Here is a 27,451-nt window from a genome sequence, read left to right on the forward strand (position 1 = left end):
TGTTCTCTCTCTATAGTGGGCTGGACCAAATCCGTTGTGCACTAATATTGGTCTACTCGAAATGATGGGACAATACGAGTGTGTATGTGTCAGATCCAGTTGAGTTAAAGGAGGCTGCACTCCCTAAGCATGCCGTCCATTGTAAGCTGCATACAGCGTAACGATGCAATTCATAGAAGGGAAAGAAACTCCTGTTCCTCTTGCTTTACATTAAGAATGCCCTACATCAACCCTGTCCAACGCGGCGCTCGTGGTATATTTTTCCGGCGCCCTCCGTAGCCACATATAATTGAGCTGATTTTTAATATTAATTCAAATTGTAAGAAAAGAGACATTTTTGAACGTCTGAGTACTGTTAAATATTTTCGAAAAAATGTATTATTATTATTATTATTATTATTGTTTTATTATTATTATTATTATGGTTGTTTTTATTATTATTATGATTATTATTATTATTGGTGGTGGTGGTGGTGGTGGTGGTGGCGGCGGCGGCGCCCGCACCTCCATAAGCATCAGTGAATTTTGCCCGAGTACATGAGAACGTTGGTCATCACTGCCCTACATGAATATCTTAGCAACAGACTTTAAGTGAGACTTGAGGTTTTTACGGCGCCTACATATCTACAGGACTAGCCACCTTAACCCACTTTCCGTTTGCGGTATCTATTTTAACAAAACCTAGTCTAAGGATTAAACCTTTGTGTATGTTGATTCTGGGATTATTTAAGGATGCTGTATGAAATGCAGAGTATATTTAGCGTCGAATGAGATGAGAGGATGTTAAATATGCTAAATATAGAACAACGGGAAGAAGGCGGTCTTTCAATTCAAACTACCATGGAATTCCGAACAATAAACCGTAATTCTGACTAATAGTCTTCCATCTTTCAATGAGTATAATACAGGATATATGAGGAACGGACAGTGTATTGTGTTACTGAATCGAGCGATGTTAAATATGAGAAATTAATGAACTACTGGAATATTAAGACTAGTTACTATCGAGAAATCCATGTTTATTTATAGCCTTAGTATCTTTTGGTAACATATTCCTCCTGTCAGAGTGGGGCATCATTATGAATTCTTAAGACTGATCATTCTGTGGCGAATTCAGAACAACCCAAGACTATAGCCTTAAAAAAAGAAAACTCAGAGTAACTTCTCGGGATTTCTGTAATGTCACTGTAATGCCACCTCAGAAATTAGCATAACCATATTATTTTCTAGATTTCTTTTTTTTTATATAATATAGAGCTAAGGATTGTGCGGTTTCAGTCATAATGAAGCCACGGAAAGAAGTGTCATGAATGACGGTTTGACTGCGCTTGAGGCTTTCCAATTCTTGCGCACTGTGGTATTCCTCTCCTATTCTGGCCTGTGTCAACCGGCTCATAGCTCTTGTTACTCTCGAAATTATCGCTATGAGCACAGCGGAACTGCATGGGGATAGAGGGAAGTTCCCTGAAGAAGGAAGCGTGAGAGCTTGAGAGTCATATAGAGGATAGCGATCCATGGCGCCTCTCTCCATGGCGACAGTATACTTTCTATAACACTGATGATCGAAATTGAAACAGAGTCAGATATGCTCACAGCTTACTAATGTACTTCGAAAGAACTGGCTCTGTTCTTGCAGAACCCTAATAAACACGAAAGGACCGAAGGAACTGATTCACATTTACGCCGCAGTAGTACTTAAGGATGGGCGATGCCTAGACGACTGATATATGTTGATCAAATCTAACAAGAAAACTTTAAATACGGGCTACATAGCCTCGAATCAGGACATGCATTCACTAAATCGATGAAACGTCATAAGTACTCCACACAGAGAAATACGTCACATATTAAATACACTAGAAAGATTTCACAGACGGAAGCCAAGTAAACAAAAACTAGAAAAGAACGATACATTTTGAGGAAAAACAACTCTGCATTCAGTTTAATTACGAAAACACAATTATCACACTCTTTTGTTTTCTTGGCACTACAGCCCCAGTGGGCCTAGGCCTACCTCCATGAACTTCTCCGTTCACTTCGGTTTCTCTAGATCTTACACATTCGGTATGACTCCTTGGGCGGGCGATCAGCTCGCCGCAAGGCCTCTACCTGTACACAAACACAGAAAAACGCACACACACAAACTACACATCCATGCCCTGAGTGGGATTCGAACCCACGATCCAAGTTTCCAAGCGAGCGAAGACAGTACATGCCTTAAACCGCTCGGCTACCGTGACCGGCTACAATCATCATATGGTAGGACAGAAAAGCAGTACCCACAAGGAATTTTCCTTAAACAGAGCAGGCAAAATGCAACAACACAGCTAGACACAACTCCCAAAGTAACTCCCGGAGTACACAACAAAGTACCGGAAGTTCTCAAGTACATCTTGAACACGAAAGCAACCACATTACTAGCTACTAATTAGAATGTTAATCAACGTGCTGCATATTCTCCATACCATGAATGAGAACATCATAACTATAAAACACACATATCTAAATACTGTAAATAATTTAATATACCACAATATTCAATCAAACACACTACTAGTCATTAATTATGGGCAGGGTATCTAGCATGAATGGGGAGAAGAGGAATGCATGTTAGAATATCTCAATTACAGATACTTAACGAAGCAACTAGGACACTGAAAGAACAGCCTCTGACCGTAATGTCTGACGTCGCATGCTAGGGTACGTGCTCACTGTAAACACGACAATTCCATGTTTTGTTTCTGAATAGTAAATGTAGTAGTGCTAAAGAGACAACCAGTCATTCACATTGTCCACTCTTAAACTCCAGGTTCCTTCAAAAGTATCCTTACCATATGTTACTTTTGTAACTACAGTTTTAATACTACTGTTGCCTGCGCACCTTCCAATGGCTCCAGTTGGTCACCGAAGCTTTTCCGGCCCCCTAAAATTAAATTTGCTTACTGGGGGTGGAGTCCAACTGGGTCCACTCGGCACGGCGGCCACTGATTGGCCTGTTATAGTCTGCCCCGGGTGATTATGATGATGGAGAATTTGGTGGAATGAAGGTTGGCAGGGGAAACCGAAGTACTCGAAGAAAACCCGCCCCAGGGCCACTTTGTTCACCACGAATCCCACTTGACCAGACCCGGGCACAAACCCAGGCCGCCACGGTGGAAAGCCAGCGACTAACAGCTTGAGCTATGGCGCCCCCCCCCCATTATTTTAATGTTTTAAGCCATTGTACTCAACCTCCAATTCCCTTTACTTATCCCTGGGACAATCTGAGTCCTGAAGACGGATGGTGGCCAAAAGTAGGGAACCTGAGGTAGAGGCAGCACACACCTATTATAGGTAAGGTCGAGGAACTTACCATCCTCCTTCAGCACTCAGATAATTATTCGGATGTTTAGAAAGCCTGAGGCTTTTCGTTAACTACCCGTATATTTCCATGGCGTGATGCTTAAGTATTCATACAGAAACAACCTTATCCTACTCAGTTACACGCGCACATAACACAGATTTATGGCAATATGTGATTTCGTGCGCCATGAAGTGCTGGGTTATTCTTTGGTGTGCGCTACGTGGAACAAGTCTGAGCAGTACTGACTTATCGCTGTTTCTCTCTTTGCAGACCTGACTTGCGCATTCTGGTGATACTTCCAATTGCGTGCTCCCGAAGACGGGTTCTTTTGTCCGTGACGTAATACGACAATCGCAGTACCGACGTTGCACCTGGTAACAAGTGAACATCCATCCGCGTACCGGTAACGATTAGCAGTTGTCTTCGCTCCTGCGGTCCTCAGTCAGCCGTCAAGATTTCGTTCTCAAGTTTCAAACAGTCTTTCACTTCAAATGTTAATTACCTGAAACGAAGGTATGTATCACGTCTTCATATTTAGTTTCAGTGCTGAGTTTTTATTGAATTGGTTACTTCTTTTGTTTGTGTATTTCCGTAGACTTTGATTTAATTTCTTATGAACTCACTGACCAACAGTATCCGTTCTTAAATCCGATTGCAAAAGCCGAGTTCAACTCATGCTACGGAATAACATTTTTTTTTCACTAGTTCTACAGCCCCCTTGGGCCCAGGCCTCTGATTTCCAGTTTCATGATCATTTTACAGACGGTAGGACTCCTTGGACGAGTGATCAGCTCGTCACAAGGTCCCTGCCTGAACGCAGGAAAACACAAACACAGAATAAACACATACACACACAAAACATCCATGCCTTGTGTGGGATTCGAACTCACGATCCAGGCTTCCGAGCGAGCGAAGAGAGTACATGCCTCAGACCGCTCGGCTACCATGACCGGCTAGGGAATAACTTACTTAACTGAGAAAACAATAGTGGTTGGTGTACAGGCATTTGTGGTTTATTTAACTGTATTGTCCTCGTCTCAGAGTACACATTGCCACATAATGGGACGATAGTGAATAATGAAATTCAGAGGATGCGGAAGGAACCGGCCGTGGCTTGGTTTAAGGTCCAGAGCGCCTGAGGAAAAAGTGAACATTGTTTTTGAAAGGTCTGTCTCGTTTTCAGTATTTAAAAAGATATGGGGAGTTCTCCTTTCATACGATAATAGCTTCGCAATGTGTAACTTTTCCTGTTTATATAATAGCGCCTAATAGAATAATTATGAAAAATGGTTTTGGTAGGGAATAAAAGGAAGCGGTGGTTTGTCTAGGAGAACTATCGTATAATTTGTCTAAAAGCACTGAGGAAAACCACTGTGTTCTCAGTCAGGTTAGACGGAATAAACGCAGACATCCATGTCTCGAGTTGGATTCGAACTCACGAATCCCAGTGTTAGAGCGGGCGAAGACAGTTGATACCTCATACCATGCGGCCAATTTGACCGGCTTTTTAAATCCATTAAATCCTTTTTATGTTTCATAGGTTTTAACTTACCCCTTCTGAAATTTAAATTAGAGGGGAACAATATTTTTCCCTTGATTTTGCTCTGAGTAAGTTAGTTGTGAAACAACCTACACGATATATACAGCTCCCGATATTGATCCAGTTCCTTCAATACACACATTAATCACACTGAAACACTGAGCGCTTTGCACCGCTGGAGAAGCAAATTTTCGTCCTGGCAAACTGCGATCACAAGACAACTCTCCGCATTGTCAGATGCTGAATTACGAAAAAGTGTTGTCCTATATTTTGTTCAAGACGGAAACTTAAGAGAGTAGGAAACGAGGCCTACGTCACTGAAGATAGCAAAGCTCTACTGAAATATGTCTGTCTCTGTAACGGGAATATACGATAGGTAAAAATTGTAGCTCCGACATGGATGTCTGTGTAGTGTGTGCGTTTATTCTGTGTTTATGTTGTCCCGTGTTTAGGTATCGGCCTTGCAACGGGCTGATAACCCGTCTAAGGAATCCTACCGTCGGTACAAAAAAAAATACGGAACTGAAGAAGAGGCCAGGGCCCAACAAAGGGCTGTAGAACCATTGATGAATGAAATGAAAAAATTTGGCTAATTTCAGTACCATCTCTAATTTAATGTACATTTTCCTTTTCTGTTACTTTACAATTTTACTGATTTCTCTCATCAGTTTTATAATTTTCCTAAGTTTAAAATTAATTTATATTCTTGCTGTTTGTCCAATTGTCAATTAGAAGTACACGCATATGTATATGTATATGTACACGTATATGGATTGCAGTATCCATTACTCATTTATTGACCGAGCATTGCGGTTCAATTTGAATGTATACCCGTACTCAGATTTTCGTCCGGGGACTTGTCCTCGGAATTGGATGGCGCCCCGGATGACGTCTCGACCACTAGCAGTCAGCATGACGCGCAGCCCGTGTCCAGTCTGCAGCAGGGACAGGCATACCAACCAACACCAACGCCCCAAACGCATCCCCCAACACAGTCACAAAGTGGCGGAGACCTGTCCCTGAACCTGCGACCAGGGTCCCGCACTACAAGTGCGCCATCTTCACCAGCCAAGACGAGGGAGTCTCTGCTGCAGAGGGTTCAGTCCCTCACCGGAGTTGCAAGGGACCAGGGCGCCTCCATTTTAGGTAAGTGTAGTGATATGCAGTAGCATGAATCATAAGCCTCATGTCTGTGAGCACCTTGTACCCTCGGAGTCCTTTATTGATGTCAGAAATTTAAATATGTTCATATCTCCCTAACGATCCTGAAGTGTGTGAGTGCCCATGAATTTAAATGTTTAGATTGTGATCGCAAATCACTTTAACAGATGGGTTTAAATGCATTGCGTTCTAGTGCCATTTTAACTGAAGCTTTCATGTCTGTTGTGTTCAGGTGTCTTTTATTCAGATGGTTTTATACGTTCTGTGGTAACCAAATATAAATACGCGACTAAATTTCTGGTGCGACACGCCCGAAATCCACAAAGAGACAGCGTTTCTGCCTACTTAGATGATAACCTCAGATTTGTAAAGTCAGCACGGTGTCATCTCTTGGCGTCAGAGTCCGATTCCCGGCATCTTCTCGTCTGCTAAAGACTTTATATAAATCCTAATTTAGAAAGAGCAGTCGTCACTAAACCCAAAGGATAACACAGACAAAATGGGTAAACGTTCATGCCTCGAGCGGGATTCGAAACCACGATTTCAGTACTTCTTTTGGCTTATTTTGGACTTCACCCATCGTCTGGTATGTAAAAGACAAAAAGACAAAAACACCACGACGTTTCGGAGACTGAATCTGTCTCCGCCTTCAGGTGGATAGGGAAGGATAAACCTACTCAGTTGGACCCCTTAGAAAGAGCTAGCCTCAATCACTGGTCCAGTCTCCGAAACGCCGTGGGTTTTTTGTCTTTTACATACCAGACGATGGGTGAAGTCCAGAATAAGCCAAAATAAGTACAGTATAAACCATCGTCAGAATCCTTCTAAGTCTACCACGATTTCAGTGTTTAGCAGAAAAATGAACTATTACGACGGCTATCGTCGAATTAAGGAATTATGTGTAACTGAACTTTGAAATGGAAGTGAAGAACAGCATATGTTTTTTTTTCTTTCTGTCTTGAACACCGTATTTTAAATGATCGGTTTGCACTTTCTTATCTCGGCTGTATTCAACACTGAAGAAGAAATATTCACCTTCTGGTTCTCACGGTGAGACAGTATCATCCTCCTCCTTGGAGAGACTCCAGCTGAAAAATTAATTATCACAAAATTAACTTAAGGAATACGACTTCAGTTCCTCTAATTGCGACATTCATCTGAAATGTAGAGTGTAATCTAATGTGTACTGACGTGTAGGAGAGCTACGCAATTCTCTTTGGAACAGCGTCATTTAAACAACTTCAGCTGTAGGAAAGTTACATTCCTGTATTTCCTCCCTACAAAGGAAAGGAAAAGTCGTAATTATCAATGTTGCAGAGAGATGTCCCTCATCAGGGGATTTATTTGTAAAGTCATAAAAAGAATGTAATTCATATAACATTCAGAATTTAAAGCCAATCAGTTCAAGAGAGTGGACAAGTGATCCGTAACATTATTTCACTCACAGAAAATAAACTGCGAATGTATTTATTACTGTAATATCTGAATATGCTTACTTCGGTAACAACGCCTATATGAGGCATGCAGATTTAAGAGACATCACAACACATCCTGAACATTAGCTTATAAATAAAAGTTCAAGATGGAATGAGAGGATCTTTTTCAATATTTCGGATATCTGGAGTTTGTAAAGCAAATCTTCCTCTGATGAGTGCAGCAATGGATCACGAATATGTACTTTTCCTCCCTCCTTGGTCGGTAACACAGTTAAGCAGCACAAAAGATCAGAAAGAAATATGAAATTATTGCAGCTAAAATGAGCAAGAACGCTGAAAGTCTCTTGTAAAATTTTAATTTCTCCACCTGTAGAGATACGTACTGCATGTGTGTTTAATACTCTCACGTGTTAGTGACTACACACGGGATTTGGTTTGGTAATTGGATTTATTGAACACACATAACTCGAAACTACAAGTAGCTATAACAGCCTCACCGATTTACACATTCTAGAGATAACTACTCCAAACATTAAGGCTTCTATGTTTTCACAAGGCGTTGCCAGGAAACGGCTTCCAACAGTGGGTATCACTTTGCTTCATTACTCTACATCTATATCTTCTTTCAGACGGTTGCGGGATGTAGCGAGAGAGAGATGCAGCTCTGACGTAAAGAGATTTATAAATACTTAATACTGTTTATGTTCGGGGCACGCGGTAGCGTATTTGGTTGAGGCACTATGCTACAAGCCGGAAGGTCGCGGGTTCAAGTCCCAATGAGGTCATCTGTTTTTTTTTTAATTGACCTTACCCTTTCATCCGCATTATGACCCTGAGGTCGACTCAGTCTCTAACAGAAATGAGTACCAGGAATTAATTAAATAATTTTCCTGGGGATTAAAGGGCGGCCGGCGCGTAAGGTTGCAACCTTTCTGCCATCTTTGAGCCAATTGTCTAGATAATGTGGGACCCTCAACGCCTCACAACCCTATGGGCCTTCACGGCCTGTTACAGTGATAGCTTTACTTTTTTACTTTTTACTGTTTATATTCTCAATGTTCTCTGATTCAGTGAGTGTTGGGAGGAAGCCTCGTCTGTTTAATCATCCCGTTTTTTAACCCTTTGCCATTTCTTCTGATGAAAGATCAATCTGCCACAGCTCTGAGTTAAACACTTTCAGAAGAAGCTGGTAGTTCTTTGGTGCTGCTAGTAGGCCTACCTTCGTCTTTCGAGTTTCAGCAGCGAGCATTTTGAAATTTGGTCAAGTGATATGCTATTGATTAAGCCAGTAGCTAACCACGGACTTGTGCAGTGACATAGGGCTATTCTCTGGTGCAGGTGCTGCAGTGTCTGGAGCAGGAGCCGTCACTGGAAGCAGACCAGCCTACAACAAGGACCGTTGCTTCACCCTGCTCGTTATCGACGATCAAAACACCGACTGGTGAGTGTTGGGAATTTCAAAGTTCAGTTCTTCTGTCAATTAGTCACTTCTTAGGATTAAAGAATTAAACATATTTGTCCTCAAGGAAATTATGTAACCTGAGAATGGGTTCCATTATTTATCTAAAAAGGCAATTCTTGGTTGAGGCACTATGCTGCAAGCCGAAAGGTCGCGGGTTCAACTCCCGATGAGATCATTGGATTTTTTCAATTGACCTAATCCTTCCGGCCGCACTATGGTCCTGTGGTCGACTCAGACTCTAACAGAAATGAGTACCAGGAATTTTCTTGGGGGTAAAGGGCGGCCGGCGTGTAAGCCTGACAACCTTACCGCCATCTTTGAACCGATTGTCTACAAAATGTGGGAACTTCAACATCTCACAACCGTATGGGCCTCCACGGCCTGTTACAGGGATACTTTTACTTACTTTTACCCGACATGAAAGTTTATATTGAAATCAATGCAGCAGTGTACACTCGTGGTTGAACTCCGACAGATGAAGGCCATTTGCTGACATATGCAGTAAGGTAATAGCAACGAATATATGAACAATTAAAACAGATTATTTTTCCTTATAATCACATTTTGAGTCTCTTTCCTTTCGCAAGCAATGCCATAGCCTTATAACATCTGCCGGTGTCTGTGTGTGTGTTCTCCATTTTATTTTAAACCAATTTCCGATTTAAGCCGAATTTGGCATTAAAGTTATGCCCTTGGATGCCGAACTTCTTACCAGTTTGTTTTCTTATGATCAGCAATAGGAACGCGAGGGCCAACAGCGTCACTTAATATGGAAACTTGGACTTATACTGCAACAGGGATTAGAAAGTAATCAGTGTTTCTTAACGTATTCTTTGTAGAATGTAAAACAAAATGTCTGCCGTTAAAAATGTTCAATTAGCTTCTAGTTAGATTGATTGAAGAGGTATAAAGTTGGATTAAGGAGGAACACATGAATCATATTTTTTTTTCCTTGGCACTACAGCCCCAGTGGGTCTAGGCCTACCTCCATGAACTCCGTTCACTTCGGTTTCTCTAGATCTTACACATACGGTAGGACTCCTTGGGCGAGTGATCAGCTCGTCGCAAGGCCTCTACCTGTACAGAAACACAGAAAATCGCACACAAACATCCATGCCCTGAGTGGGATTCGAACACACGATCCCGGCTTCCGAGCGAGCGAAGACAGTGTATGCCTTAGACCGCTCGGCTACCGTGACCGGCCATGAATCATATACCATAAATAAATATATGAGAAAGGAAGGACGTGCTTATTAAGGAGGACAGACCATCCGTATACATGACATATATGAATGTATGTAAATTTAAAATTGATGTTTGAATGACTTTTAAAAGTCATTAAAAGGATTTTACAATTTAATGTATCTCATGTTCATAACACGTGTAGTTGTAGTTCCAGTGCTGTTGTACTGGATGCAAACAGAAGCTGAAATTAAGTAAAATTCATATATACTTTTTTCTCTTTTGCCCTGAGCAGAGATGGGTCTTATAAACTTCCCCGAATATTGCAATATTATACGGATATACGGGAGGGCAACTTGCGGAAATGTGAAGCTCTGTTTGACATGGTTGGAGGTGGACTAATGCGGGGCGACCCAGTGTACCGCTCTCTGTGCCGTGCTGTGCTCTCTTTATGAACAGTGACAACATCTGATATTGGGTTGTGCACATGTTCGTACATGTACCGGTGCATATTCCGTTTTGCTTTGTCGTAAACATGAAATCACTGAGCGTATTCACGAAATGTGTGTTTTCTATACACACTCGGTTTGTTTCCAGTTTATTACAACGCTAAAGTAAAAATGAGTATATACCTAAATAGTGCATATAGACACGTGCTTATCCAAGTATGCCTACTCGATGTTCAGAAAATATTAAAATTTTTCGGGGTCCCGGGTGAAGAGGGAAAAATAAGGAAATAATCTTCAAAGGATCCAGAATTAAACTGACACTTTGTTAACTAACTAATTAACTTCATGGAGCTGAGCCCTTCTTGAGAAGCCGCGAATTATGCAGCTACTCAAGAACTACTCAGCATTTTGTGGAACCCGAAGGTTCTTTACGTGTTAACCAGAGACCTCCACTGGTCCCTATCCTGAGCCAGATCATTCCAGTCCATACCATCCCATCCTATCTCTCTAAGATCCATTTTAACATTGTCCACCCGCCTACGTCTTTGTTTCCCTAGTGGTCTTCTTCCTCCTGTCTTTCCCACCAATATCCTATATGCATTCCTCTTCCCCTCCCCTACTTTGTTACAGACCCTAATACTGTTTCTGCCGGTCATGGTAGCCGAGCGGTCTAAGGCATTCACTGTCTTCGCTCGCTCGGAAGCCGGGATCGTGGGTTCGAATCCCACTCAGGGCATGGATGTTTGTGTGCGTTTTTCTGTGTTTGTCTACAGGTAGAGGCCTTGCGACGAGCTGATCACTCGCCCAAGGAGTCCTACCATATGTGTAAGATCTAGTAAACCGAAGTGAAACGGAGAGTTTCATGGAGGTAGGCCTAGGCCAAAATTGGGGCTGTAGCGCCACAGGAAAAAAATATTGTTTCTGGTTCATTTCAATTCTCCATTCATTTACATGCTTACTTAGCAGCCCAAAGACCAATTATAAAGCGCACATGAGCAAAGAGACAAACAAAACACACAAACACAAATATTCATTTAATAATAACAGGCTTCTTATTATCATAATAATTTTTACTACGACTCTGCAATTCGCCACTTGCAGTTGAGGTCAGCATGTGAATAAGTAAATAAATTATTATTATTATTTAGCTAAGTATAGAACTTTAAATATAAAGATAAATATCGGCAAAAATAATAATGGAATAATAAAAGATAGCCGTCACTCATTTTTCTTAAGCAAAACTGAAGTCGATAAAGATACGTCAAATGCATGGCTTAAATATGGAGATTTTTGTAAGTTTTGAGGTTTTCGCGGCGATGACTATGAAGAAAGTCGTCTTCTGGGTTTTGGCGCCGTGTATTCTTCGTTTTNTTTCTTCATGGAGGTTTTTGTTTGGAAACTGATATTTTATGGTAGATACACGTCATCGGGCCATTAATACAATATATTACGGAAAGTATATATTAATTATCCAATAGTTGTAACAGACATGTGTAGAAAATGTGACTGTCACAAGCAAACTGTAGACCATACTACGCCACGTTGCAGGATTACAGCATCACCGAAATAAAAAACCGGGTACAGCAGTACATGTACATTGCAGAAACTTACAGGAAAACAAGTTACGTAGAACTACAGTTAACATTTCTTTCCTCAGAGCCTTACTACCGCTCGTAGCTAGAGCGACACGCCGGGCGGTGTTTGGCTTCTGTCCGATAACAAAATCGACCACTGCCGCACGACATAATTTAATTGAAAGTTCTCTCCACACTCGAAATGTGTTATCAATAAAACCACTTTACTTCAGTTGTAGTACAACATCTGCTGAAAATAGTGTCCTCCAATATTGACGCACATAACAAGTTCTCTAACACACACTGAAGTTCACTCACCGAGGCTTTCACAGGTCTTCAATTCACGCGTGCAATTCTACAAAAGTCTTTGCAAAGTGAGCTGACCAAGAGCAGTTCCGGGAAACTTACTACGGGGCTACACTAGCATGGCAGCTTCGTACAACGTAATCCCTGTAGAATAATCCCTTGTATTTCGATCTGCAATGTTTCTGAAATGCGCGGGTTGTTTCCGTAAACTTTCAATTTGTAGTTTCCTCACAGAATGAAATCGCATATTCAGAACTCGGAAATGTGATGGTCGTATCCTTCTGATTACAATTTAACACCAGCATCATCTTCATGATCATCATCGGCAAAACGTCCCTTTTTTAGTCATACCCTTCCTTAGAAGATTCTGCAAATTTATATCTGGTTTTCAATTAGGATTTCGCAACAATAATTTTTTTACAAAGCAAGGTTATCAGACTTGCGTCCAACCCCCAACCTGGAGGTCCATATCTGTCCCCCAGAGACAGAGTAGTCCAGTCGTAACCCCAGACAGCAGGTTCTCTTTTCGTCGCCTTCTACGACTCAAAGGGCTATGGTGGATACATTCTTACCCACCTGCACACGGGAATCCATTGTTAATTCGTTCATTGAAAACAGCTCACAGCCCCCACATTTAATTTTCTGCGGTGTGTGTTGATGAGTTTTTTCTGCTCAAAATAGGAGTAATTATTTTCTTCTGTTTGATCTTAAAATACGGGTCCCAGAATTTCTTTCAGTGGCCATTCTGAGTTCAGTGCATACGAAATATATGGGACTATGATTCTTCCAGCATTTGCAGCATACCTTTCGCCAACATTCTGTAAAGTAACATGGCGGAAAGCGTATGGAGATTCAATGTCATAATGGCTTGGTTCTGTGATTACAGAAAATTTCACGAACATTTCTGCCTCATAATTTCTTTCTTCTAATGTCACTGTCAACAAGAAATACGAATTATTGAGGACCAAGTCTCATAACGTGACAACAAAAGCATAATGAATGCTCACAGTTAATTAATCACATAATCAGACATTGTGATTGGAAAAAATCTAAGAGAAAATTCCGAATAATTCTACTGTTGCAAATTATCAACTTATTCGAAGATTTAAAAAGCAATTGAATGGATTTAATTTATTTGAGTTTGTAGTAGGAATACCAGTAATTGTTATCTTTAATACACATGGTAATTATTGAGATTGTCTCGTTGCCATGTCAACCAGTTGGGAAAGGCAGGCAATCCGCGGTGAACATAGTCCGGAAGCAAAGCGACCTGCTTGCTTTGAAAACAAGAGACTTGATTCTTTCGTCGTGGATAACAATGCAGAATACTGTGATTATTTTTCCGGTCTCTCTCTACACAGCTGAGAGCGTTATAAAAGAGGCCCAAAATCTATTAGGTTCGAATAATAATAACAATGAATTAGTTTGTATCACCAGAAAAATTACGTAGAAAGTGATATAGCCAACCCTAGTACCGAAAATACTGTAATGGTGTGTAACACAAAATTCAAATGTCTATTGAATTAGCGTTGTTTGTTAGAGAAGAGTTGGATAAGGGACGATAGTCTGGCAGCAACTAATGTAATAAAGAAGACTCTGCGAAAGAGCTTGAAGCTCATGACTCAGAAAGATGACATCTTTAGCAACATCCAAATGGCAGGGTGATTTGTTACAGGCCGCATAGTTCGCAAATTTGTCAATCATAAAGAATTACTGTAAGTACGATTTGTAATTACTGTGGTATAACCTGTAATTGGAAACAGACTAACCAGTACAGCATCTGAGGCAGAAATAAAAAATTATAACAGTGTAATTGGTTGAGGCACAACACTACAAGCCGTGAAGGCCACGGGCTCGATTCCAGATGTCGTTATTGGGTTTTTCAATTGACCAAATCTTTCCAGCCGCACTATGGCCTTGGAGTCGACTCAGCCTCTAACAGAAATGAGTACTAGGAATATTCCTGAGCGTAAAGGGCGGTCGGGCCATAAGGCTGACAACCTCACCACCATCTGTAAGCCGATTGTATACAAAATATGGAAGCCTCAATGTCTCACGATCCTACGGCCTCCACGGCATGATGCAAGCATAACTTTTATAATAACGTAAATAATCAGTAAATGGCTTCTTTTTCCGAAGAACCAACTTTCAAGACTTCAGGAATCGAAGAATCGAAATGAGCTCCAAATAACCAAAGGATCGTAAAGACATGACATAGATGCATAAACACTGAACTGATTTTTCGTAAAAAAAAAAAATATATATATATATATAACACGTCATCGGTCGGGTATGTGCCAGAAGAACTGTACCGGATTTATCACTCATAGAAAACTAGTTTAACGACAAGAAGTGCAGTTAAACTCTCAAGCAAATTTATTCTTTCACGCCTGTTGTTTATGAGGATTTAATTCTGGTTATGATATCAGAAATTGTGACTCTGGGAGAGTTGTATTCTTTAATAGCAACCATGTTTTATGTGACAGAACTTTTCCTTTAAGCCGCTTTACTCGCCCTGGGTTATTACCTTTAAACTAAGTAGTTCAAAGAGGATGTTTATACAGCATTGACCTAGTTTAATATTTGCTTCTGTGTTATCTGTAATCATGTGTGAATAAGCTGCAGAGTACAGGCAGCTGATATATGCATTTGTCGAAGGATGAAGGATGTATTTATACTCAGTTTTACGTCGTGTTTGATGTTACGCTGGGTTGTCATATGTCAATCCGCGTCATTCCAATATAAGCTTAAATCCGTGTGTACCTCCAGTGATGTGTTTGTGTAATAAATCCGCATATCCTGAAACTTTGTTTTGTTTTTGACTTTGTTAATCTGTCCTGTTTAACCACGAGTCTCGAAGAGTGGTGCTTGGACGCGCTACGAGAGGACAATTGAAATAGCAACAATTAATTAGACATCCGTCAGCGAGGTGCAGAACTGGCATGAGGAGCTTCCCAATCGCCATGCCATGCATTGCCACCTGTGTTTTGTTGCACATATCCAGTTTTTTTTTTTTTCGTATGCACGCTATGCCTATGGAACAGTTCAAGATCCATATATCAAATTAAGCGTTAAGTGGAACTATTGTTCCTTCTAGTGGAATTAGCGTTCTCATCCTATGTTTGAAGGATATGCCCATAGCTTGCTATACCTTTTACATAAATGTATTTTACTACGTTTTAATCTTCGGGATCTTTATTTCTAATCTGTCCAGTGACATAGGCTATCAATTTATGGCTTAATAGGATTTGATACTCTGTTTGAGATTTGAGGACCGTATCTGTGGTCTAGTAGTCAGAGTTCCTGGCTACAGACCCAGAGGTCCCGGGTTCATTCTCGGCGATACCAGATTTCCTGAGAAGTAGTGGGTCTGGAACGGGGTCTACTCAGCCTCGTGAGGATAATTGAGGAGTTACTTGAATGGAAAAGTAGCGGCTCCGGTGTAGAAAACCGAAATTAACGGCCGTGGGTTTTTGTTTCGCTGACCACGCGACATCCTCTATCCACAAAAGTTGGCACTAACTTCGCTGAGAAGTGACGGTCGCTCTGTAGGTATAGTTCGCTTGCGGACTAAAGACACGGAATTGTTTTTTTGTGTTGGTTGTTTGAGATTTGAGATTCTCACAGCAGTGAGCAAGACGGTTACTGTCCTCCTGGATGTGACGCCGTGTAACTTAAGGGAGACGAGCACCATTAAATTATTATAAAAACCAAAATAAAATATTTTCAATAAGAAGATAATGGATAATGGGCTTAGTAATAATAATTAAAGATGATCAAGAAAGGCAAACAATACCCCTCAATGAAAACTTCGGTTTTGCTGAAGCATAACAGTCGGCACATGCTTGTGGCAGCGGTGCGACAGATGGCTGACGAATGAGTCTTGAAGCATCAGTTGCAGTGACAGTGGTAAGCTCTTCAGTGGTCAACAAAAAAAAAAACAAACACAGTGATTTTAGTCCCCAAGCGAACTATACCGACCGAGCAACCGCCGCTTGTTGGCGAACTTAGTGCCAACTTTAGCGGATAGAGTGTGTCGCGTGGTCATCGCAACGGATCCCCAAGGCCGTTAATCTCGGTTTTCTAGACCGGAGCCGCTATTGCCTTCAAATAGCTCCTCAATTATTCTCACGAGGCTGAGTGGACCCCGTTCTAGACCCACTACTTCTCAGAAAATTGGGTACGGTCGCGAATCGAACCCGGACCTCTGGATATGTAGCCAGTAACTCTGACCATTAAACCATAGAGGCGGTCGTTCAGTGGTCAACATTATCAGTAATGGCAACGCAGTTGAGTTTGCCCTTCAAGGCGTCAATAAGAAATACGACATTGCTACGTCATCGTTTCTATGAAACACGGAAAGTGTTATAAACAAGCATGAACAAATACAAAGATTTGTAAATAGGTTTTTAAGTCTTATTTTAAACATAAGATGGCCAGACACACTATCAACGAACTCTTTGTGGGAGATTACAAAACAACAACCAATTGACACCCAAACTGAAAAGAGAAAATGGAGATGGATCGGGCACACTTTAAGGAAACCAGCTGGAGCCATAGAGAAGGATGCATTAGATTTGAACCCCCAAGGTGTTAGAAGGAGAGGATGAACAAGGAAAACTAGGGGAAGGACAACAGAAGAGGAAATAACAGAGATGGGAAAGACCTGGAGAGATGTTAAGGCATTGGCAAATCAGAGGAGAAGCTGTATGAGCTTCACAGGAGCCCTGTGTTCCACACGGAACTAAAGGAATTAGGTCAAGTAAGTCATGTCATCGTTTAGATTAAACTTTTAGAATGATGTGGGATTCCATCTTCAGCCTGTACCATGAACATGTAGGTAACACTTTTCTCTGAAACACTGTTAGCGATCGAGTAGACTACGTGACGTTACATTTCACGGGACAGTAATCTTAATATTCCATTATCTGATAAAATCTTCCAAGTTCTGTGCTCGAAGAGTGGCCGAATCTACACAGAAACCATTAGAAAAATACAGCTCCTGCCGTCACATTCTGAAAAACGTACGTTCCGAGAGGGGTTTTTCTTGTCTCATGGTGATCGTAGAAACAGTTTGACGCCCAAGTTTGTGCTGGTGTTTATATTACTTGACAGCCTTATTCTGAATGGCGGTGTTGGAATGTAGATGAATAAGCATTAATAAGTATTACAGTTCGAGTTAGTCTGGGGCAGTTGGAGCTTAAGAAAGAATGTTATATGCTGATCCAACATAGATAGTGGCTATTCATGTAGTCAATTGCCACGATTATCATAATTTTCTTCTATTTGACATAAGTGAACTATTGAAAAATGGTCCTTCAACATGCGTCTTCACATGAGATTTCAACACGACGGTGCTCCTACACATTGCAGTCTTGAAGAGATCAAATAGATCTCCGACAATTATCCTGGACATTCGATTGGTCGCGGATGTGAAGCTCCAGTTTCCTAGCCTGCAAGCTCACTTGACTTGAATTATCTAGACTTTCTTGTTGGTGGTAGATGTTTGATGACCAAGGTCTGCGCTAGTGCAGTAGAGTCTCCAATGAGAGGAACTTTGGCGTCGAATTAAAAAAATTGAAAACGAAATAAAAAATACACCCGGAATTTTCGAACACTCACGAATTTCTCTTTCGTGCAAAGCGGAAGTATTAATCACTGAATATTGAGACTATTTGTTTTCTTTTGGCCCTACAGCCCCCATTTGAGCCTTGGCCTAGCTCCTTGAAACTCTCCGTTTCACTTCGGTTTACTAGACCTTAGACATTCGCTAGGACTCCTTGGGCGGGTGATCAGCTCGTCATAAGACCTCTACCTGTACACAAACACAGAAGAACGCTCACACACACACCAAACATCCATGCCCTGTGGGATTCGAACCCATGATCCCGGCTTCAGAGCGAGCGGGGACAGTGCATGCCTTAGACCGCTCGGCTACCGTGACCGGCCAATGGAGACTATTTAGGCTATTAAATTGCCGCATTTATTTGTTTTATTGTTATATATATAACACATTAATCTTGGAAGTATTTAAGATGTGACCATAATTTTTTTAATTAAAATAGCTCTAACTTCTTAAAGAAGGCCCTCATGGTGTATATTCATATGAAATTTTTCGCTCATTTTGATGTCCGGAAACCGTCGTGTAAAGTACGACATGCAACACTGAGACACCCTATAACTGCAATGCCACTGCCCAGCCTTCCGTTAGAGATTCCTGACCTCACCGACTTCCCCCCTCCCATAACATTTCTCCCCTGTCGCGCTGGCCAGATGTCACCATAAGATGATAAGACTCTTGTTCTGAAAGTAAATAAGCAGTATTGGCCCTGTACATTGATCTGAGTTGTGTGCACGTGAGCGAAAACAGCTAAGTAATGCTGACGAAAATCGTGGTTGAGTGGTTAGCAAGTCTGCTCCGTATTCTAGATATCACGAGTTCGATTCTAAGCCCGTCTCGTCCTACAGCCGCTTCCTTCCAGATTCCTCCCATTTAAAGCGTCATCCTGTGCCATAACATTGTGTATAATAAAGGCCTGTGGGGTTACGTCTTCTGGGATATAACGGGGTGTAGGCGGGTGAAAGTCAGTCCATGTCTAGAGGAACACAACGCCTCAATTTTCACGTTGGGAAAGTAAGCCAAGCAAGAAACCAGCCAGAAATGGCAGCTTGTGAACCAGCAGAGCTTCTTTCTACCTGCTTCATGGTAATATCTTGCTTGGCTTACACTTTGAACCTGAAGATAGAGGCGCTATGTTCCTCTAAAAGCGTTGGTTGAATTTCACAACACTGCAGTGCGTTATATCCCAGAAGACAGAACTCCTCACAATCACCGTTGTGAGAACCTCATATCCAGTCATCTAAACTTGCAGTTCAGAAAGCGCTGTCAAATAAAATAATACACATATATTGTCCCATTCTAGTGAATAGGCACGGGATTTTGATTGGTAATTTGATTTATTGGACACTTATAACTTGTAATTGCAAATAATTATAACACTATCACTAATCTACACACTTAACAAATCACTACAGCATGCGCTGTCTCAGTTTGTTATAGTCTTCACTAGTCGTTGCTCGGATATGGTTCCCAACAATGGAGATTTCTCTGCTTTCGTACTTAAGTCGTTTCCGGCTGTCTATAGTCTCACAACTAGTCCTCAACTGGCCCCTCGATGGCTATGAGTAACTATGTTCGGTCGGTTGGTTAAATTGAGCTGACCTTCTCCAGCACAGCTATCCCCGGCTTCAGTCCCCTTGAGATCCATGACCAAGATTTGTATTCTCTCCTAGACATGTATGTGTTTCGAAATGAGGCCTCCTCCTCGGCGAAGGTGTCGGTCTTTCTATGTAGGCGATAGTTTGTTGCAGCGTAGTTTCAGTATGATTATTTTCGCGTTGTCACGGCGTCCAGGTCGCTGTGAACTCTGCGCATACTTTGTCACTACAATATACTAACTAACATTTACACAAGGCATTCGTATACAGAGGTTTCCTGCCAATGCAGGCTTGCGCAGTAGGTTATGCCTTAACTTAAGTAACATTAACTATAACTCGGCTGCTAGCCTCGTTATATAGCTTGAGTATGGACCTCATAAACACACAATAATCTCCTCTGTTGTTGTGCGTGTATCCGTTGCCGCGGATAAGTATTTATTCAACCGTTTCCAAGCAATGGCTGTCTTCTTCAGTCGTCATGTCACAATATGTATACATTTATATATTTGCAGAAAATACGTATATCACTCTAACAGTGATCTCCACCTACCAGTGACATCCCATGTCATGCCTGAGGAGTTGATTTAGTTCCGCGTAACGACGCGTAACAGAACTGATTACATAACACCATACGAGAAGCGTAATGATTGCTATTAATTAGTTCAATCGGGTATCGAGACGATTCTCGAAGTTCCTGTCTCGTGATTTTCTGTGGGACGACTGAATAAAAGAATAGAATTTCTGGTAGGATAATGTGTTGAGTTCATAAGGTATCCTTGAAGGAGCTGAGAAAGAATATGTAAATAAAGGGAACAAGAATGCTGGTATACGGAATAGGAAAACGTCTTTGAAAATTATCAACGTATACATGAAAATTTTGCATACAGTAGCTATTTAATTTTATATGTATTTTCCTTAAAAGGAAAACAAATAGTTTCCAACATGTCAACATCTCCTTGATTTTCCCCCTCTCCTCTTACTCCTCTTGCTCCTACTTTGGAGCGCAGGGCTGATTTATCAGTTTCTTGATCATTTTTACAGACGGTAAGACTCCTTGGACGGGTGATCAGCTCGTCGCAAGGCCTCTGCCTAAACACAGGACAACACAAACACAGAATAAACGCATATACACACCAAACAGCCATGTCTTGTGTGGGATTCGAAACCACGACCCCGGCTTCCGAGCGAGCAAAGAAAGTTCTTGCCTTAGACCGCTCTGCTACCGTGACCGGCATCTCCTCTTTTTTCAAATATAAATTATGTCTTGCTTTGTCTCGTCCTCTGTGCCTTATGTTGATACTCTGTGATCACATTTATTTTCTCATTTAATTTCACCGCTAGATGGGAGGCATGCATGTGGCACGTGACCCAGTGTGAATCCTCTTTCTGCTGATTTAACTTCGCACCGAGCCCAACTCAATTTAAGTTCTACAGGAATACAGGCCTACACAGAACCGTTCCAACGTCATGGTAGGAAATATATTGCAGAGAAAGCTACAAATTTCACTTCATTTATCCGTAGCTCATTCAACAACGCTGTCAGGACTTCAGATTATATACTGCCCAACGATTGGGCGATATGGAGTACTGAACAGGAAATTATGTGGAAGAGGCCGGCCCTGACCTAATATCAGGCACTGTTATGACGGAATTTTCCTGGAGAAACTGAGTACAACCACAGAAAACAGTCGAGATACCCGAAAGCTTCGCTGAGATAACTGCTACTGCTTGAGTCAGCTTGCTTGGTGCTACAAATTCATTTTCTATTTTCGTGGTTAATTTAATGACACTTCCGGTATCAAAACTGCGAGTATAGACCTGTCTATGCTCGCGTCTCACAGTTGTCTCCTCCCTTCAGCTCTTCCGATACAAATTTATTTGCGTTTCTCGTTCCCACACTTATAGTACGTGTATATGCTCTGCGAGTTTTCAGAACTGGAATTTGTGTTGCATATTGGATAAAGGTTCGGCCACACAGAGCGCTACGTACGCGACGCACGCTACGTACGCTATGTTCGCTATACGCACAGCGTAGGTAGCGCCGTTATTGACAATGTGACTGGCCACACCGACTTCCGTACGCTACGTATGCTACGTACGCTATGCTCCCTATGTTAGCTGCGTCGCAGAGTGTACACAGCGTAGGTAGCGTACGTAGCGAACATAGCGTAGCGCTCTGTGTGGCCGAACCTTAACATATTTCCACTCCCGTTAATTAACTGTACGATTTTGTTTTAAACTTTGGCGTAGGCTTTTCCATTTATGTCAACGATCCGCTGAGTTAATTTATATTTATACATATTTGTCAGAACGTCCTGCCAGAGCGATTAGCACTCCTCTTTCGTAGCTGGGAAGCCCCGAGTTCAATTCTCGTCCAGATGCATACTTCCATGAATTAAGCTCTCCACGTATTTTCTCATCTTCATCAACCGACGTTTTATATATAATTCCTTTCCGATGGACTCACGTGTTTGCTAATAAAGGAGCATGATACGGGCAGATTGAGACGGGAAGAATGTGTGTGGCAGGACATAAGAATTTTGGGTGTAAAGAACTGGAGGAATGTAGCATCGAATGGAGAAGGAAGGCGAGCAATCCTGAGGAAGGCCAGGGCTCACAAAGGGCTGTCGTGCCAGTGATGATGATGATGATACGGGCTGAATATGTAGCACGCATGCTTAGCTACTATGCAGCACATTTAGGTAACTACAACTAAAAAAAAATGTAGCATTTTCCTTTGCATCTGTATTGTGCATCTTTAACTGTATTTATTATATAGACGTATCACGTTTCTCCAACAATAATTTTTAATCTCCATGTTTTGTCTTAACGTTTATTATTCGTTCCTAACATGTTAACGGCCGCTTGACGTTTCTCTGAAATTGTATAACGAATACCACGCTGGAGGTAAAGTTTCGTCATATTTAAAAACCGCGCCATAAACATGTAGGGACGAATGGACGTTAAGTTCCACGCGTTCATAGTCTCAACCATAGGCAGAGTACAGCAGTCAGTTTCACGCTCAGACCGTTTTGTCGCCAATACCAACTGGACAGGAAGCTGCAATCATTTCTGAGCCACTCTGGAAGTCGCAGCGAAGAGAAATATATCCATGCCGGAATTGAAGCCCGGTCTTCGATCTCGTAGCCGATTACTTAACTAGCTGAGCTATCCCGGCTATGTGCATGTGTGTGTATGAGATTCAGAAGCAGGCATTAACATCACTACGAGTGCACTCACATATATGTATAGATTACACACATGACCTTGAGAAATAATACATGATTTGGAGTGATATTACCTGCTTCACAGCACAGGTTGGTGCAGAGGCAGGAATCTAGACGTGTATTCCAGATCTGCTCAGTTGGAACCTCGACTGGGACACCGACTGTATTGACTGAAGTATTGTGGTTTTCACCAGTCCCTCCAGGGCAATAATAACTCGCTTGGACAACCACCGCTTCTCTCCAAACTTTTACCAACCCATCCTCGTATCTCCCGACGCCATAAACCATCGATGCTGAAAGTGCCGTTAAAGAACACACGCCACCTGCTTAACTGTATTCCAGCACGCCGCCACATGATGCAGGCTGGTTAAGTCGCAACACTTCTGGCTTGCATACGGAAAGTATGCAGTTCGAATCTCGACTAGGACATCGACTATTCTGACTGAATTTCTTCGTTGTTCTCCTCAGTGGCTCCAAGAAAATGTCGAGATAGCATCACGACCAATGACATCCACATCATCTGAAAATTACTGTTTGCTAAGCCTATAGTTCGATACAATATAGTCTTCATTACTGCACCCCGTCGTTAAACAATCTACAAATAAATGGAGGTGAAACTGTCCAAAACTGCAGTGGGATTCTAGAGGCCCTTCAACAGAATTTCAGTATAGCAATATAGTATAATTTTCTTTTTGTGCGTGCTATACATGCCCTGGTCTTGTTACAGGTCGAAGTACTTCAGAGGAAAGCGTCTGCACGGGGACTATGACATTCGTGTGGAGCAAGCGGAGTTCAAGGAGCTCTCCCTCACGGCCAACGTCGAGTCGGGCACTACTGTTAGCATGGCCGTGTTCCGCAATGGGACGAAAGTGGTCCGCTCGTTTCGCCCAGACTTTGTTCTTATACGCCAAAACTTACGGGACGCCGGTGAAGACAACAAAAATCTTCTGCTTGGATTTAAGTTCGGTGGAGTTCCCAGCATCAACTCCCTGCACGCCATCTACAACTTCCAGGTACGAGAAATATTGTTTCATTAATTGATAAAATGTTTTGGATCTGAGGTTCTTATGGCAGTGAATATAAACAGTACTCCCGGGTAGGCTGATTAGACGCTTGCGCGATTTATCTGCTTGCTGTTTTCTGCTCCCCCCCCCCCTTGGCACTACAGCGACAGTGGGCCAAGGCCTACCTCCATGAACTTCTCCGTTCACTTCGGCTTTTCTAGATCTTCCACATTCGGTAGGACTCCTTGGGTGGGTGATCTGCTCGTCGCAAGGCCTCTACCTATACACAAACACAGAAAAACGCATACATACAAACTAAACATCCATGCCCTGAGTGGGATTCGAACCCACGATCCCGGTTTCCAAGCAAGCGAAGACAGTACATGCCTTACACCGCTCGGCTACTGTGACCGGCCCTGTTTTCAGTGTACTTGGCTTAATTTTCGACCTTGAATATGAAAGCAGGTTGTTTCTCCGAAATTTTAATAAATTTCTACCAGACTACGCGTTGTCAAACTTAGTCTTTCTGTATCCTATCTAAAAACATATTTTGATCTGCTGTTTTTATGGGAATAAATATATTCGGATGTTTTATGGCAGGCTGCGAAAAAATTGAATAATCAGTTGATCAACATTTGTATTCCTCACAAAAGACCATCTGTCTTCATTTAGTTCAGTATCAAAAGGAAGGTGTATAAAAGGCAAATATATACAGAGAGGATTTTTACTTTCTTGACCGGTTCCACTTCTCTGCGCCTAACGGAGGCCGGTGCGCTTGCTGTTAGGCGCATATGAATTTTACCGATAAACTAGCATGACTGACTGCCGATAGCGTTCGGAATAAAATTAAGTCCTTACTTTTGTTCACAGATCACAGGTCTTGAAAGTGCTGCCCCTCTACAGGCAGACATTCCTCGCACTGACGAAAGAGACTCTGATTTACCCTCTGAAGCTGTTCTGCAGGAATATTCGCAATTTCCCTATGAATATTTTCCTTTAGCTCTTCTTCCTTTCGGTGGTTACTGTTGTAAACTTTGTCCTTCAAACAATGCTAGAAGAAAATATCGCAAGTATTAAGATCGGGTGAACGGGCTGGCCAAATGTCACTGCTGACAATTCTGTCCCCGAAGACATAGGACAAAGCCTGCATACACATACTCGCAGTGTGGGCAGTAGCTGAGTCTTTCTTTTTCTGTTAGCTCTGAAGAGAACTGACCAAGAATAACCCGCACATATCTTCCGCAATTAATTACATCGTTAAGAAACACAGGTACAACAATCCTTCTTGCACTTACAGCGCACCAGACACCAAATTTCACTGGACGGAGCGGGAACTCGTGGGTTAGATTGAATTCTGTGAACTCCAGTAGCAATTATTTTGCGTATTTGTGTATCCCTGCAAGTGAAACCATGCTTCATCAAAAAAGAATGCCAACTGCCAATCGATCTCACCTTCGACGACAGACTTTAGAAAATGAACCCTGCTAGCTTGATCGCGCGGCTGCAAGACGTGTGTGGATTACTGTAGTTTTATAGGGTCTAAGTTTCAGCAGTTGCGTTGCCGTTCTTGCACAACTTTGACACTCCGGCCTCTTGAGCTAGACGATTCAATGACTTTATGGGTATAGGTTAAAGTCATCCAACTTTTTCCGCAGTAAGCACTCGTCGCTTATGTTTTTGTTTCTTGTCTAGAGTCCCGCTGATCTAAGTTCATGCGCCAAATTGTGAATTCTTTGTCTGCTGGGAAATCTTTCATCATGAAATTTATGTCGAAAATTTCTCTGACACTAGCTAGCATATCCGAATTTCTTGTATCGTACAGAAATACGCGTTGATCTAAAGTATACTGCACCATGACGTAACACACTGATCACTAATTATAGCTCAGTGCAAATGGCTAATGGAGCTGATAACTGCCTCCCACTGCCGGCAAATCATGAACTCCCACGCATGAATCTCACTGCTTGCCATGAAACATAATGCAGTCAAGCAGTCCACAAGTTAATTACTTTCCTTCATTCCAAACGTTATCGGCCATAAGTTACGCCGATTCATTGAAAAAATACTTATGCGTCTCGCAGCAAGCGGCGTACCGGTCGCCGTGAAGCGGACAGCAAATCTGAAAAGCTCTCTGTATATTTACTCACTTCCGTGTCTGTTGATATATTCGTCAGATATTTAGCATTTTAAGAAAAAATCTTTCACTTTTACGCATTTAAAGTCGTCTTGGGTTTCTAGCGTCGGATCTTTTTTTTTTTTTTACTGCCTCGCGTTCTGCCACTTCTGTATAAATTGCCAGGATTGGACACTTCTCGACGGTCATATACGCAATCACCAATAAAAATCAGCCACTGAAGTGCTGTGGCGCTTCATCAACTGTATATGATTTGAAGAATATGCATAGCAAACTGAAACTTACGAAGGTGTTCGTGTTATAACTGACACACTAAAGTATTATCTTGTGTTTTGTTAGTTTCTGACCAAATACAACGCTCGCAGCCAAAAAGGAAGGACTCGTCACAAACACAGTACACACAGAAACGACTCCCATAGTGGACGAACCATACTATACGCGAGTTTGAATTAAGACATATAGATGAAAGTATATACAAATGTTATTATAGTTGACGAATAATGTACTTTCTACACAATTCTATGAAAGACACAAGATGGCAGACAATGTAATAGCTTAGCGTAAATAACGAACCTGAAAATGGCACTGTGTTGCTGAAACATGTAGTAAGAAGTTACATGAAATTGAGTGCACTACAAGACGGCCATTACATACATATCATGGACAAATAAAAATAATCTGCAGTTTCATTAACATTTATTTATAAGTAATGCAATACAAATTACAGTTTATAATATACAAGAAAATATAACCTATCTATGGTACATGATAATTAGGTACACAGTGCTTTGTTTGTGCCACAGGACAAACCGTGGGTTTTTGCCCATCTGCTTCTGCTGCAGCGACGTCTTGGCAAGGAGAACTTCCCTCTGATCGAGCAGACGTTCTACCCCAACTATCGCGAGATGGTGAGTACGCTTCTTCCCCTACCCCCACCAACTTCTGAAGAGCATCGTATGAACATAATCTTGCTCTTAAATAGACATTCAGTTCATGTTTAACAGAATATTGTCCCTTTACTGGTTAATATTAGCGAGGTTTTAAGAATTTCCATGAAACTACATTGTCATTCGTGTATTGTCACTTATGTGTATCAATTTTATTAACGTAATTAATTACACATGAATTTTAATCACATGTTGTAATAAATTTTAAAAATATGGGAATATTGAGAACAAATTAGTGATGGTTGATTAACATCAAGGAGAATGAAAGGTCTATTTTATTTTTAAAAGAATAGTTCCCAGAATTTCTAGTTTAATTTCTTAAATTGTGGGTTGGCGAAACAATTAATTAAATATATTTAGAAATAACATAGCAAGAGTTTTAACTTTACTTCAGTTTCATTTATATCCATCGTCCTTCGTTCTGTGACATAAACGCAGAGAGTGTAAAATCAAGACAGCTCTTCAGAA

The 27,451-nt window shown here is 41.5% G+C and overlaps 1 protein-coding gene across 1 annotated transcript; it reads left to right on the top strand.

The window, feature by feature from the left end:
- Positions 1–3,728: 3,728 nt before the first annotated feature.
- On the top strand, positions 3,729–27,263 carry LOC111875607 (synapsin; the record flags this gene model as incomplete). The annotated part of the gene is made up of 5 exons (XM_023871975.2): positions 3,729–3,856; positions 5,725–6,029; positions 8,819–8,921; positions 23,626–23,911; positions 26,840–27,263. Coding segments are annotated over 5 exons (1,020 nt in total), but the record flags the coding sequence as incomplete, so codon positions are not given.
- Positions 27,264–27,451: the final 188 nt, after the last annotated feature.

Source organism: Cryptotermes secundus, unplaced genomic scaffold (genome assembly GCF_002891405.2).
Source record: "Cryptotermes secundus unplaced genomic scaffold, Csec_1.0 scaffold50, whole genome shotgun sequence".
NCBI lineage: Eukaryota > Metazoa > Arthropoda > Insecta > Blattodea > Kalotermitidae > Cryptotermes > Cryptotermes secundus.